General features: G+C 40.4%; 1 protein-coding gene across 1 annotated transcript; it reads right to left on the reverse strand.

Moving 5' to 3' along the window:
- Nucleotides 1-640: 640 nt before the first annotated feature.
- LOC101849954 (transcription factor E2F6) lies at nucleotides 641-16,207 on the reverse strand. Its single transcript, XM_005106703.3, has 10 exons — nucleotides 15,493-16,207; nucleotides 9,759-9,864; nucleotides 8,870-8,964; nucleotides 8,106-8,230; nucleotides 7,130-7,218; nucleotides 6,558-6,657; nucleotides 5,868-5,982; nucleotides 5,342-5,476; nucleotides 3,500-3,656; nucleotides 641-2,826 (listed from the first exon to the last, which is right to left on the reverse strand). Exons 1-10 carry the CDS (start codon nucleotides 15,757-15,759, stop codon nucleotides 2,630-2,632), a joined length of 1,386 nt encoding a protein of 461 aa, XP_005106760.1. The 5' UTR covers nucleotides 15,760-16,207; the 3' UTR covers nucleotides 641-2,629.
- Nucleotides 16,208-17,262: the final 1,055 nt, after the last annotated feature.

The raw sequence follows: 17,262 nt of genomic DNA on the forward strand, positions 1-17,262 counted from the left end.
GAGTAGATATAAGTGCTCTAAATTCATGATATTGAAATGTATGCCTCTTTGGCAAATGGAATAGAAGGAAATTGTGCAGTACGCAAAAACCCAATTTGGCCTTACAAACCCCCACTTCCTGAGCTCAATGGTAAGACAGGTGCAAGCACAAAAACAATACAAAGTGAACACATACACACACAAAAAAAAAACACCCCTACACCTGTACAGAATCAATTAGAATTGAAATCTTTTTAAAACTTTGCAAAGGAAAGTTAAGTCCATTGCTACTGAACATTGTATCGACTCCATCCTCCATTGGTCCTTACAGTTAAAAATTGCTGTACAGATATATAAGAATCTACACTGTGTGATCTTTGAGTACACGTCTTGATAAACAACACAGGGTCTAAAGCACACACACTGAACAAGAATATCACCAGTATTGTCACCCTGTTCATGTGGCCTTCGGGAGACGCACAAACACATGAGAAAAGGGAAAACAGAACATCCAAAGTGCTAATTAGTTTCACAAAGAAAACACAGCAAAACTTTAAAAAATCAGTTCAGTCTGTCTCACATCAATAAATAAACATTATAAGTTAACTGCACAGATCAGAACAAGTATACAGATCATACTCTACAAAAGACAGCATTCAAATTTTCTTTTTTTTTAGAAGATTTTTTTAGGAAAAAAAAAATGAATTCAAGTTCAGTGGGTAGTTTGTAATTGGCTAGATGTGGATAACAAATTTCCACCAAACAGCAGTAAGAATCTATCTCTGGTATCATGGCAAAGTGGGTGACTGTGTCCTGATAAGTAAGAAAGCTTAACGAAGGTGTATTAGGGCAAGATGAGGGTATCAACAGGGGCAAAGAGACCTTTGTAAGTCTTATTCATTTACAAATCTGAGGTAATAAAATACACTACAGTACTTTTAAAGGTAAGTTCCTCCCCTTCTTAAAGAGTGCGTCCCAGTCCATTACACCTTAATGAAAGCAAACAAAAAGTGGCAAGCTCAATCTGCATGTCTTGTCCAATCCTTAAAAAAAACTCTACCCCCCTCACCCCCCAATTTGGACATATAAAGCACTGCCATTTCTTCAAAGTTCTATTTTTTATTCCTATATTTTAGTAAGATGTCTAATGTCTACATTGACAAAATCTAGAGAAAATTCAGGAGGCAGGCTTCGACTCTACCCTGCCAAGGTAGACATTGATTCCAAGGAGCTGTAAATTTTTAAAAATTTATCTTAAAATATATTTTTTCCTGTTCCCATCTCCTGCTCTAAACATTTTAAATTCTCCAATAAACCACAACAATGTCTTACACCAACAGTGTCTTAAGCCAACATGGAATGTTCAAATGTTCTTTTGTGATTAACCAAACCTTCACAAAAACTAGGAAATAGTAGTGTCTCCTGTAGAGATACTGATGTAAAATAAAAAATAAAAATAACTGTTAATTGAACTTTGTGGTCTGTCAATTAACCTTTGTTGTTGTCCCATAAAACACATCATAACATTTGTCTTGCAGTAAGGCCCCAGTATTCAATGCATGTTTCACGGCATATAAGGAGAAAAAGACATTTTTAGAATATAATAACAAAAGGTCCATCTATTGTCTGCATGGCGTGAAAAGATGCCCCCCATGTTCAAAGAAGATTTGTTGCAGAAACTGAATTTTGTAGTGACATAAGCCACCGGATGCCATCAAATACTCCTGATAAGCGACTCGTCTTACAATAGAGACACAAGTCCCTTGATCTGGTCACAAGACAGAATTATTGAGACAAAAATATCAGGGAAAAAATACTTTTCATATACATATGTCAGCATATATAAGTGCATGCTGTTTACAATGATCTTGTACCTGTTTTATCACTGATAGTAATAGAATGAAGGCGGGGAGTTTAAAAAAATTAACTTACTTTTCCTTGTGGTATTGTTGTTAAATGAAGAGAGAGAAACAACTGCGTTTTTGGCTGGGTGGTAAAATGTTACGCTACAAATCAGATACACACAAGATGAATACCCATCATCCAAACCCTGAGTCCTGGTGGTTGTGGGGGGAAAGAAATCTACTACTCGACCTCTTTAATAATGTCGAGAGTAGCTAGGACATTTCCATCACTTGCTTGTCGTCTGCAACAAGTTTTTCCACGGGAGTTTTGAGCTGGAGATGTTGGTCATTCCCTCTGTGAGTAAGTAAGTTTCCAACACATTGACGTATTTTTCCACGAGTGTCCATCTCCACGGTGGAGAAAGGAGAAACCCAAGCCATGGCCTTGACCAGCACAAGAACTACTTCTGCAGAAGTACCTCTCGTGTAGGGGGGACGGGTGGTGTAGGTTTGTAGAACTTTCAACTTTCTGGATTGTAAGGAGGAAGAACAGTGCATCTCACATACAAAGATGGGGTGCAGAAACTTTTTATGAGAGATAGAAAACCTGGACAATTCCGTACCTCCAGAATTTGAGAAAAGGGCGAGAGTGAAATGGGCACCCCCACCCACGTGTTCCGCTGTCAGAGACGTCGTGCACACCGGTTGAGAGCTCTGAACAAAGTCTGTTGAGGGCAGCAGTAGAAAAGTTTCTGTGCTACACAGTTCTGTGGGCTAAGCCTGAGGCAAAGAACACACACTTGCCACTATAAGCCCAAGTCATAGGCACTGAGAAGGTCACTGAAGCTTTCCTCATTGACGAATAAGTAGTCGTCTCCCTGATCAAAGGTAAACGTTGGCTGGATTTGTGTGAAGGGCATGTCCTGGTCTGTTGTGTTGTGCAGGATGGAGCTGCCACAAGACGGCGAGATTTCTTCCGCTAACAAAGCCTTCTTCAGCAACTCTGCAAAAGGAGATAATTATCAAGTTAGCCTTCAAGTTGGGGGAAAGTGAAGGACACCAGAACAATAGCAATCATATTATAGCCCTAGGAAACAGCAAGACTGACAGGCAAAGGAAGTGAACTAAAGAAGTAGGTCCTACGAAAGGTGCCACTATATCATCCAAATTTAAATATCTTGGGAAACTGAAGTCTGTGGCACTGTGAAGGGCCTAATCGTTACACCTAAAACGATTTAAACTATTGACAATTTAATACAAGAAAAAAGCGAACAAACCAAAAGCAATAAAAAGAACTGAAGCGAACAGACTGCTAGCTATTTGGAGTATTCACAAGGGTGAAAAAAACTGACACAGTTGATGCTGCTATAAAAAAAAAAAAAGCACATGTTAGAGATGAACAACGCAATCGAAAAAAAACCTAAACCTGTTGCAAAATGCAGCTGAGAGCAGGGACTGTGAGAGCATCAGAAAGCCACACCTTATATTGACACAGGGAGACAATAATATAAAAGGTCTTTTTTTTTTTGTATTTAAAGCCTCCATCAACACAATTTTGGCCATTTAGAAGGCAGGCTTCGACCCAGCCTGTCAGAACAAAACCGAGCTGAGAGGAAAGCAAACAATGTCAAAGCAGGAAGACCGAGAAACTTGTCAATGCCAAGTGAAACACATACCATTATCTGCTGAAAGGGAGTCGTCGGAAAAGAGCTCTTGCTTGATTGATTCAAAACTGGTTAATTTGTCTGAGAGGCGGTCATCTGCTGAACTCGATGGACCTGGCCGTATTTCTGGCCGTGTGTCCATGCCAAGATCGCTGAGCAACCCGTCGACCTGCAAAGGTGGTGGAGAAGAAATAACAATTTAAACATTTTTTTTCAATTGAAGAAAGACAAGCACATCAAAACAGTAGCAGTCATTTAGTGCCTAGGAAAAGTGAAGAAGGTACAATAGAGAAAAAGAAAAAGAGAAAAATAGGACCAGACCAACCAGTGGGGTTCTCCAACCACCCGAAGACAACCTGCACTGACTGACCAGAAAAGAGATAAACACTGGCCATGATCATGAACAAAGGTGAATACATCATTTCCACAGAATTGATCTTCTGTCTCATCAACAGGCCCATAGCCCCCTCCCCGTCCAAAACTGTTCGCGCTGCTAGATACACGTAGAAAGCAGTGCAAGGCGGAAACCCAATTTATATCTAGATAAAGTAGATTGAAAAGTAAGTCAAGTCAAAGCAGGTTGGGTTTTCAACTTAGTTATCTAAATCAGGCACAAGACTGGATATCCAGATTTATATTTGGATTTCTGACCAGCACTTGTAACAGAATAGGAAGACATGCATACAGCAGACCTGCCACTCTATGAAATCTAAAAATCAGGATTTCTGAGTTAAAAAATCAGGATCAGGTGAAATAAATCGGGATCAACGGCAAATCAGTCATAAAGGGCACTGGGGAAGGCGGGGGGGGGGAGTGTCCTGGTTCCCATGAGACAAGTATGCAAGGCAAAACTTTTGCAGCAATAAGTTCACGTTTGGGCCTCTAAATAGAGGGAAAACTGAAAGACAGAATATATGTACTCAGTCGAAGTTGGATAGACTGGGGGAGCGAAGGTCACAGTGATGATGAAACACTCGTAGTCTTGAAAATAGCTGACACGTAACTCTAATCATCCATGCAAAACGCCCGCGTTTTAACAACGTTTGACTTCCATCACATCGAAAAAAAGATCGTGCCAAGGTTGTTCATTTTTTTTCTTCTTATTCCTTTCCCCTTCATTAGTACCAGTATCACGGCACGCATTTTAAGCCCAAGTGTCAAAACAATATCCCCACCCCCTCCCCCCAGCCGTCCACACTGGTTAAGTCCCGAAAAACACCTCGACCAACGCGACCGGTGTGAATGAACTTTGTTGACCCCGACAACCCACGGTCCCCGACACACGCGCTACTCACCACACGTACGAGGTCATGTCATGTGATGCGAATGAGCGTTTGAAACTAGGTCGATTTTAGTTTAAATAACGTGCGTTAATCATTTACTAGATCTAGATTCGGCATAGATGCTTTAGAAAATAGCGTTCCAAGTTCCTGCAGATAAAAAGTCCAATCGGTGTTTCCAAGCAAAAGAGATTGCAGAACTTTTTATCTTTTTTTCTAAGAATCGGACGCAACAGACGCAACCACAAAAAATCAGGATACTGGCGATCGAAATCGGGAAAATCGGGATAGTTGAGATTTGGGGCAAAATATCGGGATGAGTGGCAGGTCTGCATACAGGTACAACAAAGTTTTGTATTACGAGTAAAATTGATGCCTCTCTTCATAAAATAAAGATAATGCTGTCTTTTAAAGATGGCGTCATGGCTTCCTCCGGAGTAGGTCAAGAAAGTTCCGAATGGAGACATCAAATAGACTTTTATCTGTATCAGATATTAAAACGTTATCGTAGCCCTTCCGGCCACCTCCCTCTCCCACATTTTTTCACACAACCAACAGCGTAACAGTCACCTACCTCATCTTGATCATTGGCCGAAGCCGTGGACTCTGACGATGATGTCCCTGAACTTGACTCTTCCCCTGGAAGGTCATCTGGACACAGGAACACGTCGATTGGCCCCCGAGAACTCTTCAGCCAGATCTGAATATTCTGCGAGTTCACAAAAAGGATGGTACAATAGTAAAATGTGCCAAAAATAGATGAAAACTGATCTACATGCTCTCACTAGGATCTTTGAAGCAGTAGAAGACATCACTTATAATAGTAAGAAAATATGATCCTTAACTTTTTAAATGTACATGTTTAATCACATCTATATAAAAAACAACTTAGACTGACAATGTGTTCAAAGTGCATTCATTATTTAACAACACAATCAAACATACTCAGCCACTCATCTTTAAACTGCATTATCAAACACTCTCACCTTTCAACAGCTTATACAAATGGGAGGCATGCTGACTACACAAATGTACCTGGCTCAACAGCATGAGGGGAAAAAAAAAAAGAATGGTTTATCAACTTCTTCGTATAAACTCACTTTGTCTGGGTCTGGTACCTCCAGCCTCGTCTCTGGTGGGGCTTTGATGGCGATCACTGTCTGCTCCCTCAGAGAACTCAACCCTCGAATGTCTTGATACGTGACATACGCTAATGTGACACAGTTAAGGGCAATCAACAGCAAAAGTCATGAAAAAATTTCCTACCACAATGCTGTCATAAAAGAGAATGAGATGTAAGTTTTGAAGGTACTATTCTACAACCCCCCCCCCAAAAAAAAAAAAACAACAACTATGATTTATCTGAGAAAAGACGAACAAGGCTAATTAGAAAGTAAAAAAGAAAAAAAGAAAAAATGTTTTAAAATATTGTTTTACACACATCACTGGAAGAAGTGGAAAAACAAAAGTCCAATGAGCAGTGAGAAATGCAGGCTGAGATTTCTAGTTTATGTAAAAAAAAGCATTCTACAATGATAACATTTGGTTTGTGAAAGGAAAGAACACAATAAACAAACAGAAACCAAAGAAGGAAAGTAAAGAAGTAGGACCTACCAGCAGAACCCTCCAACCACCCGCATGAACCTTCTAAACACAACGGATTATCGAAATCCTTGAAATGGGAAAAAAACTAGTTCTACTCAGCAATAAAGTAAGCTTATTCTTTAGGAAGTCCCAAATTCAAATAAGGTAAAGCGGACAGCGTCAAATCATAATGATTGAAAGGATATCTTGCATTCTCTGAGTCCTCCGTTAACGTTCGCAGTTGCCGCGTGCAGTTGGCTATTAACTTGTCCAGAACACCTTCTTTTGATCTCAAATCGGCCATATCTGATGGGAAACAAAAAAAATAAAAAAAATAATCATATACCTTCATATGAAATCATTTGAAAAACACCTGACAAAAAAGAGGTTAATATCCTTTACAAACAAGTACATGTGAGTCATGCACATTGCACTGACAACTTGACACAATGTTTACAGATGTGAGGGGGGAAAAAATCCCCCCCCCCCCCCCAAAAAAAAAAACCTCTCTCTCTCTCTCTCTCTCTCTCTCCCCCCCTTCCAATGCTAAGTCAAAATAAAGACAAGCCCACAACAGTTCTACGTCTTTACACTCACCCAGGATCATTTTTGTTAGTGAACAAAGTGAAACTACTCTCATATGACCGTACAGTTGTAAGTGCCGTAAATCTCTTGCCAATGTTTAACCCAAAACATCGACAACCAGGCACTCCTGCAACAACCGTGCACAAATTTTTAGGTGAAACAAAAATGATGTCTCTGAGGACAGTGCTGTTACCTGAGTGCAAATCCACACTGGCCGTGCTGATCTGTGTGACCTGAGGGACAGAGGGCTCGCCCGACGACGTGAATGAGTTGGCAGCACCCCTGGGACAGACAAAAGCATATATATTCATGCTTTTTTTTTTGGTTTTGTTTTTATTTCATTTCGGTTTTTTTGGTACAAAAATCTATTATTCTAATTGCAATTGCAAAAGTTTGTACACTCCCATTACCACAATTTAGATAATATAGGAGGCAGGCTGCTTCCATTGTGCCACCCTGGATTGAGTGATATAAAGCATTCCATCCTGCAAATATATAAACATTCTGTAAAAATCTTCGATACTCTGGAATCGAACTTGTCTTCTGAGTGCAACAGCAAAGAGTACCCCTTGCATCACAGATTCCAGTAAAGAATTGAGCAGACGGGAATGCACAAATATATGTTGAAGTGAGAAATTAATCTGCTGTTTTGTTGAAAAGACAGCATCAGCAGCAGAGGTTTGACCGGACCTTGTCCTTTCAAGTGAGCCAATGCTTGATTGCAGGATGGTAATGTTACATAGTGATCAAGACTTTCCCCCTTTCTGGTAAACTCTTGAAGTAAGGTGACTCTCGGCGAGATGGTGTGCATGAACTGAGCTCCTGAACTCAGCAAAGTGTTATCTTTAGCCTGGGAAGGTGCTATGGTGAGAAGGCGCTAGAAAAGGGGATGCATGCACACTGAAATTGTAAGCTAGCTTGATTCTGAATAGCCAGAAACATTTTGTGTGCGACAATTTATAGCAACTAACTAAGGCTGCTGTTGTTAAAATGGTATATTTATAGGAAAATTCTATATCACAAGGTCAGGTTGCTCTTCAGTGGACACCACTGTGTGTGTATGTGTGTGTGTATGAGTGTGTATGTGTGTGTGAGGATGTGCGTTGTGCGTATGAGTGTGTGTAGTGAATATATGCCTACATGTGTATGTGCAAAAGCAGTATGCCTACCTCCATTGTATATTATTTTTCGACTTCTTCTGGATCAGATTGATTCCCTCTAAGACATTTGTGATGTCGTAAATTCTTCTTTTCTGCACCTCCAGAACTTCAGAGGCTTTGTTCAGATCTACAACCTGAAAGAGAAACAAGAAAATTACAATGATAGGTCTCTTTTTTTTAAAAATAGCTTTCCTGAAGAACCACTAACAGTGAACTTGAAAACATACTTATCACAGCTGAAAACATGCATTTTTAGTTTAAGTTAGAGTTTTACGGCACTTGCAACACAATACGGCCGTATAAGTGTCAAAGAATAAATGTTACAAGAGAGTAACATACACAAAAAAGGAGGAGACATAAAGACAGCAGACGTTTATTAGGAAAAAAGCAGCAAACCACACCAAGAGCACCCGCCAACCACCCACTGAAAACATGAATTGTGGTTCAATGAGGTACAAGGATGGGTACAACTTTAATTTTCAACAACAAAAAAATGCCACCTCACTACCTCTTCTTTCATGAAATTCATGACAGGCCCAGATCCTGGCCTTTAATCCCTGAACTTGAAACCATATCACACACACATAAATAAATTCCAGGACTATTGGGCTCTAACAGAGGAGACAAAGAATCTGTGTAAAAAAGACCACTACAGAATAATGAAAGGAGTATTTAGTAAAAACTGATGCGGCTCTTTAAATGAAACATGATACCAAAAACTTCCAAAAAAATAGGCTGTATCATTGAAAAAAACAAACAACTGCAACACATACCCCATCTGGAGCACTCCGCAGGAGGCCAACAAATTTCTTTGTCAGCAAGCCCAATGACGTGTCATACCGGGTCTTCTCAAGTGGAGATCGCATTCCTGAAAAGAAACAAGATTGATAATCCACATGCTTACAGAAACTTGCAAATGAGACTAGTGTGACACTTACAAAAACTCACTTTATTGAGAGCTGAGAAGAAACAAAATTGATGGTATAGATTTAGTATGTGAATATTTTTACTTAGTAAACAAAAACAAAATATTGTTGAGCTGTAGCACACAAGTCAGTCCAGTAACACACATTTTACCAGAAATTGATAAATAAGACTAATAACTCTTTGAAAGAAGAGAGGGGAATATAAACCAAATGAAGTGGCTTCCGGCCATCAAGTAAAATTATTGTAAATCTTAAAAGTAAAAGACAGCAATCGACACATTTTAAACCATAAAAAAGAAAATTGCTTTGACGCGGCTGTTCATGGCGAACCTGGTTCAGAAGTGGACACAGCATTCCAAACACAAAATTAGGTCATATAAGTAGGCCTACTGAATATTAGAGGGGTTACAAGAGAGTAACAAACACAAAAAAGGAGGAGAAATAAGGACAATAGATGTTTGGCAGGAAAGAATGGGCAAACAACATCAGAGTACCCACCTCACCAACCACCCACCCCTCCCAGTATACAGCCGAGGGATACTTGATTAAAATGACAAAGAAAAAAAAACTATTGGGTGATTTTCACGCGCAAATCACAAAGTAAAGAATGCAGGACCTATCAACACATCCACTGCTCAGCGTTAGACTCTTGTCATATTTCATTTTCACAATGGTGTATGGTGGAGTCTTACATTAAGCAGTCAATGTGAGAATGGAAGCAAAACCCGAGCATTACCTCTAGCTCTGGGAGAATCTGCCAGACTTTTTCTCCTCTTGCAAGGCTTGGGTGTCTTAAAGCCCTCCACAGTGATCTCATTGTCCAGCTCCAGTCTCCTCTTCACCTACACCAAACACAACACAGAGAGACGTGTACAGCTGAAGACAATGATATTTTTCTTTTGCATAAGTTTTACGGCACTTGCAACACAATTAGGCCATTCGATAAGTGTTGAAGATGGGTATTACAAGAGAGAATAACAACGACAAAAACATGAGAGATAAGGACGATAGATGATTGGATAGGAAAGCAGGAGCAAACCGCATCAGAGCATCTACCAACCACACAGAGACAAAGAGGAATGCTCATTGAACAAGAGTGTTTTCGGAAAAACGTGTTTGAGTAAAGAAAAAAACAATGGGTGACAATACCAGGCATTCTCAGCTGGGAAAGAGGAAGACAAAAAAAATAAAGGGAAAGTTTAAAAAAGTTAGTAGCCCGATCAGTGTTACCCTCCACCCCCACCCCTGCCACATTCATTTCCAAAACAGCTGTTGACTTACTTTATTATTCCATTAGGGGCATATAAGGGTAAATGCCCCACATTATTTGCTTGAGTAATGAGTTGCACACACACAAACATCAATAATTTAGAGCATATGAAAAGCAGGATAGACAGAAACAACAAAGGGAAAGAAAAGAAACAGGATCTATTGATCTCCCTCCAACCACCCACTTATACCAACAGTTCTGACGGTATTTCACAAAAGCCATGGTGTAAGCTGTACAATGAGAATGAGACAGACTGAAAAAGGTGAAAAGCTTAGAAAAGTAAGTGCTTACGGAGCTGGTGTTGGTGTGTGTGTGTGTGTGTGTTTGTAAAAAAGTCCACGCGTATCTAACACTCAAAACGATGAAAGGTTGAAGTCAAGTGTACTATCAGTGGCAACAGCTGTGACGTTTCCCCAGGAAGTAAATTATAAAGTTACCAACACTGAAAATTAAAGACAAAGGAGCAAACAATGTAACACCACTCATTAACAGCCTGCTGAATAGCTTTGAACGGAAATCATCATGACCGGCCCAACATGTCCCCCAAATTATATTTTATAGAGGAAAATGAAAGCAAACACTAACATCATCATTATCAAAATCTGAAGTCGCAAAAATACAGGCTGAAGGGCTAGACCCCAGATGGCCGTTGGGTTGGAAAAGTAAAGCAAAGTAGCAAAAAGAAAGGGATCATAAACAAAATAGGCCACACATCTCTTTAAAAACCTCATAATATTTTATCCAGCATGGGAAGAAAGTAAGAAATACTAAACCAGTCGAACCATATAACTGCTACCTGTCCCAGAACAATCACATACGAATGACCATGTCCCACTCTGCCTTTTTTTCTCCCCCTCTATATTATGCTGACAATAGCAATACGTCCACCTTTCTAAGACCTTTTCTCTCCTCAAATAAGGATGGCTCTCTTGAACAATTTCGACTGGAGGCCTACCACAATAAAACCCCATGTAGCCCTAGTATAACATACTTCAGGAGATGACAATAATGTGGGTGGAGGAATAGGCTTCCAGAATGTAGTTATGGAAAATTCATGAGTTTTTTCCCCCCTTTTTTAAACACTGAGCTCTGACGTACAGCAAACAGAGGAAATAGGCCATGTTTCACATTTCAAAAAAGAAATGTTTTGCGTCTTTTTTTAGTTTTAGTAAGAGTTTTACAGCACTTGCAACACAATAAGATCATATAAAAGTGCCGAAGAATAGAGATGTTACAAGAGAGTAACAAACGAGATAGAGACGATAGATTTTTTTATAGGAAAGAAGGAGCAAACCACACCAGAGCACCTGCTAAACACTCACTGTTTTGTGGCTGATACAACATAAAAAATTTACCACTCAATCCACAGATTCTCCTAAAATGAATATAGTGTAACCTTTCATTGACCCCTTTAACACCATAAGTACCTGGTACGTCACAGAATTGTATAATTCCCCATATCTTGATGTACGAGGCGAATGCATGCAAAATGCATTGACTAGAAGGACTTCCATAACGAGCAACCACCCCAACAAATACAATAAAGAAGAGACCTAACCCTACCCCTAACGCTTACTCCTACCCTTACCCCAAAGAACCCTAAATCCGACTGTTTCATAGTGGTCGCTCGATACGGAATTCCTCCCTATTGATTCAAAAGGGTTGAATAGTTTGCATTGTTGATAAATTTGTGAAAACAAAATGGAAGAGTCAGACATAAATGTAATCTGTCAAAATGGCTTTAATTTTAAAAGAAAAACTAAGACAATTTTTTATTTATTTTCACATTGACAGCGCTCACACTAATGATGAGGGTCCATGATTTTTTTCTCATACTACAGTCAAACCTGCACGCTCCCCCCTTGATATATTCCTCTTTAATTACTTGTATAAAATGGAAACCTGTCCAACGTGAAAATGGAAACAAAAATCTGCTTGGTTCCGTCGGCTCCCTAAACTTACGCCATGGCCATGCCGCTGGGTGAGGAAGGGGAGTAGGGATGAAATATGGATATAGAGATGTTTCCCAAGGCGCCCTAATTTAGGGGCGCCTAGATGTTACCCCATCATGTGAGCCCTGAGCGATGCAGATGCTCAGGGTAGTGCGAGTGTAAAATCTCATGACTACTCATGAGAGTGCTCGAGTAGCGAGCCACTACGGAAATTTTCCTGGGTAGCCAGAAGCCAGAGGTGTGAAATCAGATTGACCAATGCCTGCCGCCCTGATCGTACGGCCAGGCGAGAAAAGAGTTCCTCGAATCGTTGTTACATGATGGCAATGAGGGGTGGCATAGGTCGACTGTGCTTGTTACACTGGAGGGTGGGGCTAACGGTGGAAACAAAGGAGATGTTCAAACGTTTCTGTTTTTTAATAGGTCAAAGAGCGGTCCTACGAAAGGCAAGCGCTGGTGGTAATTGGATAAGTAAGACTGACACATGTCATTATCAGACAGGATAGCAATTGAGAGGTCTGAAGTTTTGATCCCTGCTTGCCAAATGGACAAGGGATCCTTGATCCCACCGGCTGGGCCTTTGACCCCCCCCCCCCTTCCATCTCCCCATAAATTCCCTTGTCTAAGACGGAACTTTTTTCTGGCTCCCTTTCGATTCCGTCTTAGACAGGTTCGACTGTATATAAATATAGGTAGTGTCAATTGCCACCTCTTTGTCAATCGCCACCGAGTAAATTGGAGCTCTTTTGCGTTGGTGTGTAGATCTAGCTAATTGTGCTTGAGTGCTCTGTGTTGTGCGTTCGCCTCTCTGTCCCTCTGCCCTCTGTGTGTGTGTGTGTGTCTTTTCCTGACCCCCGTCCCCCCATTTATGTTCCCCGATATATCGTGAATTTCTGCGTTTGTGACATTCTACTTCTAGAATTGCTTGTGTTGGTTCTACACCTTTCTACACCAAGTCCAAAGTGTAGGGAAAGTAGTTGAGAACAAATTGACCCATTAGACACACATTATCATTATGTATAATGCTAAAGATAGTGTTGTTTTCAGACTTGACACCGCTTCACTCTGTGGCAATTGACAAAAATGTCAATTTTTGTCAATTGCCACCGCGTCACTCTGTGGCAATTGACGCTACCATAAATATATCCAGCTATACTAGACCAATCCCTACCCCGAGACCGTACCTTGTTGGGCTTGTAAATAAAATCTAGGAAAGAAAAAAACTAATCGCCCTTCGACTGGACATAATAGGCATAAAATAACCACAAGCGACAATACATCCCCTACCAGGTGCTAAAAGTCTTTTAGTTTTAGTAAGTTTTACGGCATTTGCAACACAAAAGGTCAAATATAAGAGCCGAAGAATAGATTACGTGTCACAAGAGAGTAACATACACAAAAAAGAAAGAGGGGAGATGAGGACGACAGATATTTGATAGGTGAGGAGCAAACCACACCAGAGCACCAGCCAACCATCCACTGCTAAAAAAATGCCTACAGCCTACACTTCACAATCTGGACAAAGACTTGAAAGCAGAAAGAGTGAGGGTAAGCATAAGCCTAGTCTACCGGACCAGGACCACCATGAGCTTAAACGTACACTTACAGTTACTTAGTAACAGAAAGGCACTTGAGCTTGAGGTGCGGTGTACACCTAAATAATATAGCACAAACACAACATTGTTACCAACAAATCATAGGCTATGAGTTCTGCATTGGGGCCTACTCCACTTGCCTTTTTTTTGTGCTATCAGTGACAGATGTGTGAAATACTGCCCATGTGGAAATCAGATCCTATTCTATCTTATCTGAAACTTAGGCCTACTTCATGGTATCTTAGCCTAAGTCCCCTAGAATCTAGATCTAGATTAGATCTATTCGTTTTTAGGCAGGAAACCTTTAACTTAAAGTTTAAGTTCAACACTTGAATTGAGAAATTTCCATTCTATTTGGGAGTTGATCAAGTCTGCGTAATTATACTAAAACTTGCTATGAGAGCCCTTGAATTTGAAAGAACCCTCTCTGTTGTGAGAAATGTAGAAGTGGGATTCTTCTCGCTCATTTTGACCCCCTCACAGCAAAACTAACTCTAGATCTAGATCTAGATACCCATTCAAATGAGTTGTTTAAGTTCGTTAATCAACCTTCTTTAGTAATTAACATAGCCTAAATAAAGAGGTACAAAGCGTCTGTTAGACAATAATAATAAGGTTGACAGCCTACAGTAGGTAGGCAGACGGTGAAATGTATCATCATGGCATGCTGAATGTGCTGTATCTGTCAGCTTTAGGAAAGGTGAGCTACTTTAAAGTTTAAAAATCATAGCCTGACCTGAACTGCAAAAATGCATGATCTTTTAAGGCATTGCCATCATAACCTCTTGAGCCTCTTAACTCTAGAGGCCTAGATCTAACCTTAGCCTATCCAACATGCGGGAAGTAAGACAAACTGTAGGAAGAGAGCCTATTCACATCCCATTGAAACCATTGATGGCGACCATGTCACCAGGCTAAAACTGAAAGGAAGGATAGAGTCAATCCCAGTATAGAGCTACTTATTGAATAGTTGTAGGCCTACCCATTAACAAATGCCTACGTATGCCTAGGCCTACTGATTTAAGGAAAACTCAGTCGAGACAGAGGAAAGTGAATGAATGTCACAACATTCTTCCCATTCAATCAGGACTTGCCAACGATGAAGCCCCCGACCCTCACATTTCTGTAATTCGCTTTTCCCAAAGAATAAATGTAAATTCATAGATATTAGGAAAAAGGTTGCTATAGATCTCTAAAAGTCAAATCTTTAACTATGGGTTGTTGGAAGGTTATTTACCACATGGTTGTGGTGCAACAATTCAGTTATTGACCTAACGGAGGGCGTACCCACGCTTCAACTGCAGCGGAATTTTCCCCAGGTCAAGCAGCTGCAGTTTGTAAAGAATCGAGGACAAATCCTGAATGAAAGAAGCAGGCTGCATAAAAAAGCCGAGTGAAGAATAAATAGCATAAACGACGACCGAATCTAACAATACAATATGCATAAAATGCCCAAGACTAGATCTAGATTAGATTTAGAATCTAGCTCTTTGGTCAACAGTCTGGTTTATTTTGCTTTACTTGGACTCGGGTCAACTTTTACTGAACTGATGTTGGGCTGAAGAAAGTGGGCGGGGCTAACCTCATTCATTCGTCCTGAAAGAAAAACACTAAAATAAATGAACGTTGCATTATTTCACATAATATCCTTACCTGCGGTTTTTCCAAGTCTTCAACCAACTGAAATCCTGAAAATGACTGATTATGTGGTGTTATTTCTCCAACTTCTGATTTGATATCGGTATTGACATAGCCGGAAAAGTCGGCTGTCTTTGTTGTGGTGCTTGTCTGTGACGGCTGGCGAGGATAAATACTCGGTAAATTCAACAACTGCTTAGAACTTGAAACTATGTCCGACGGTTCCTGTTTGACAAATATGGGAAGATCACGCCTTGCAACTAATGTTTGTTTCCTAGGCATATCGGCGAGAAAAAGAGATGATAAATGTGCACGGTCTGCAACACTTGCCACTGCCAGCGTATTCGGCTGTCGGCGTCAGATGTTGACCACTTCCGTTATCACTGATCTGCAAAATTTGTCTTTTCAGATGACTTTATCGAAGAAAGTTGAAGAAATATCCATGAAATAAGGTAGTTTAATCACAGATGAGTTCTTTCCACTGTGCCTGGAAGATCGATGAATGATATTTTCGATCAGTTGCACAAGGATTTTCTCGTGCCCAATCCAGGTTCCCGTGACATCAAAGTTTGACACAGATGCTGTCTGGGTAACAAAGCAAGCGCGAGTTTGGCGCGAAATCGTATTTCCCGCGAGATGACATCATAGAGAACTGTTTCCGCTAGAAGTATTTGACAACAATGGTTCATTATTGCGTTAATAATGAGGCTTATGATGGGAACATGACTTCAGGACTTACAGTTTGACTGTATGGTTTCCATATTGCTTTGTTTTAAGTCACAACCACCTCTTAAGCTATCGAAAGCGGCTATAATTTGGGACGTTTTGTTGAGCATGCTCGATCCCGGGCCCACCGAGCCGAAAGTGGCAGCTGCTGCTTGAGCCTTGAAAGAGGGTAAAAGAAGAAAAAAAAAAGAGGGCATGACGAAAAACTGCTGAGCTTGAGCTCAGGTTGGTTGGTTTGTCGTTTGTTGGTGGGACTGCGAAAGGGTTTGCTTGAAGGGAACACGCGTCCAAGTTCAAGTACACTCTCTCACACAGAGCGGGGAGGGACGCTCTCCTTAGTTACGTAGAGATACGTGTGTGCAAAGGTAGCTGATAAAATGAGCCGGCGGTCTAAAATAAGCGGTTATTGTGAAGGCCAACAGCTGTTTATGACGTTTGTTATTGTTAGTTTTCTTATTATATTTGTTCCCGTGTGTTTATTAATATTGTTGTGTAGGCCTAGGCTATATTGGAAAGGGATTCTTCTTCTTGTCTTTGGGTGTAAAGGAGAAAGGGAGTGGGGAGCTCTGGTGTGGTCCACTCCTTCTCCTTATATAATATCTTATTCTTCTTTTCCTTTGCCTGATTCAAATGCTTCCTGGCGAAATATGGCCGTTATCGTACTCAGCTGCCCATTTAAGCCTACTATATTATAGCCTAGATCTATATCAATTGTTATGCATGTATCATATAATTCCACTGGATAAAGGGTATGAGAGGAACTGTACAAAATATGATGCAATGCACGTGTTCAAAATAAAAGAGAGAAAAAGAAAAATCGAGCTCTCTTTCCTACCATCAGTGAAGATGCAAGAATCTTATAATTCTTATAGATCTACAGCTTACCAAAAAAAAAATGAAATTAATGTTCTCTGAAGAGCTTCAACATACTGAAAAAAAAAATACAATGTACTGTGTATTCCTCTGACTCTGAAGCTTGTGTGTGTGTGAGTGTCTCTCTCTCTCTCTCTCTCTTTCTCTCTCTCTCTCTCTCTCTCTCTCTCTCTCTTTCTCTCTGTG

Source organism: Aplysia californica, unplaced genomic scaffold (assembly GCF_000002075.1).
Source record: "Aplysia californica isolate F4 #8 unplaced genomic scaffold, AplCal3.0 scaffold00551, whole genome shotgun sequence".
Lineage (NCBI taxonomy): Eukaryota > Metazoa > Mollusca > Gastropoda > Aplysiida > Aplysiidae > Aplysia > Aplysia californica.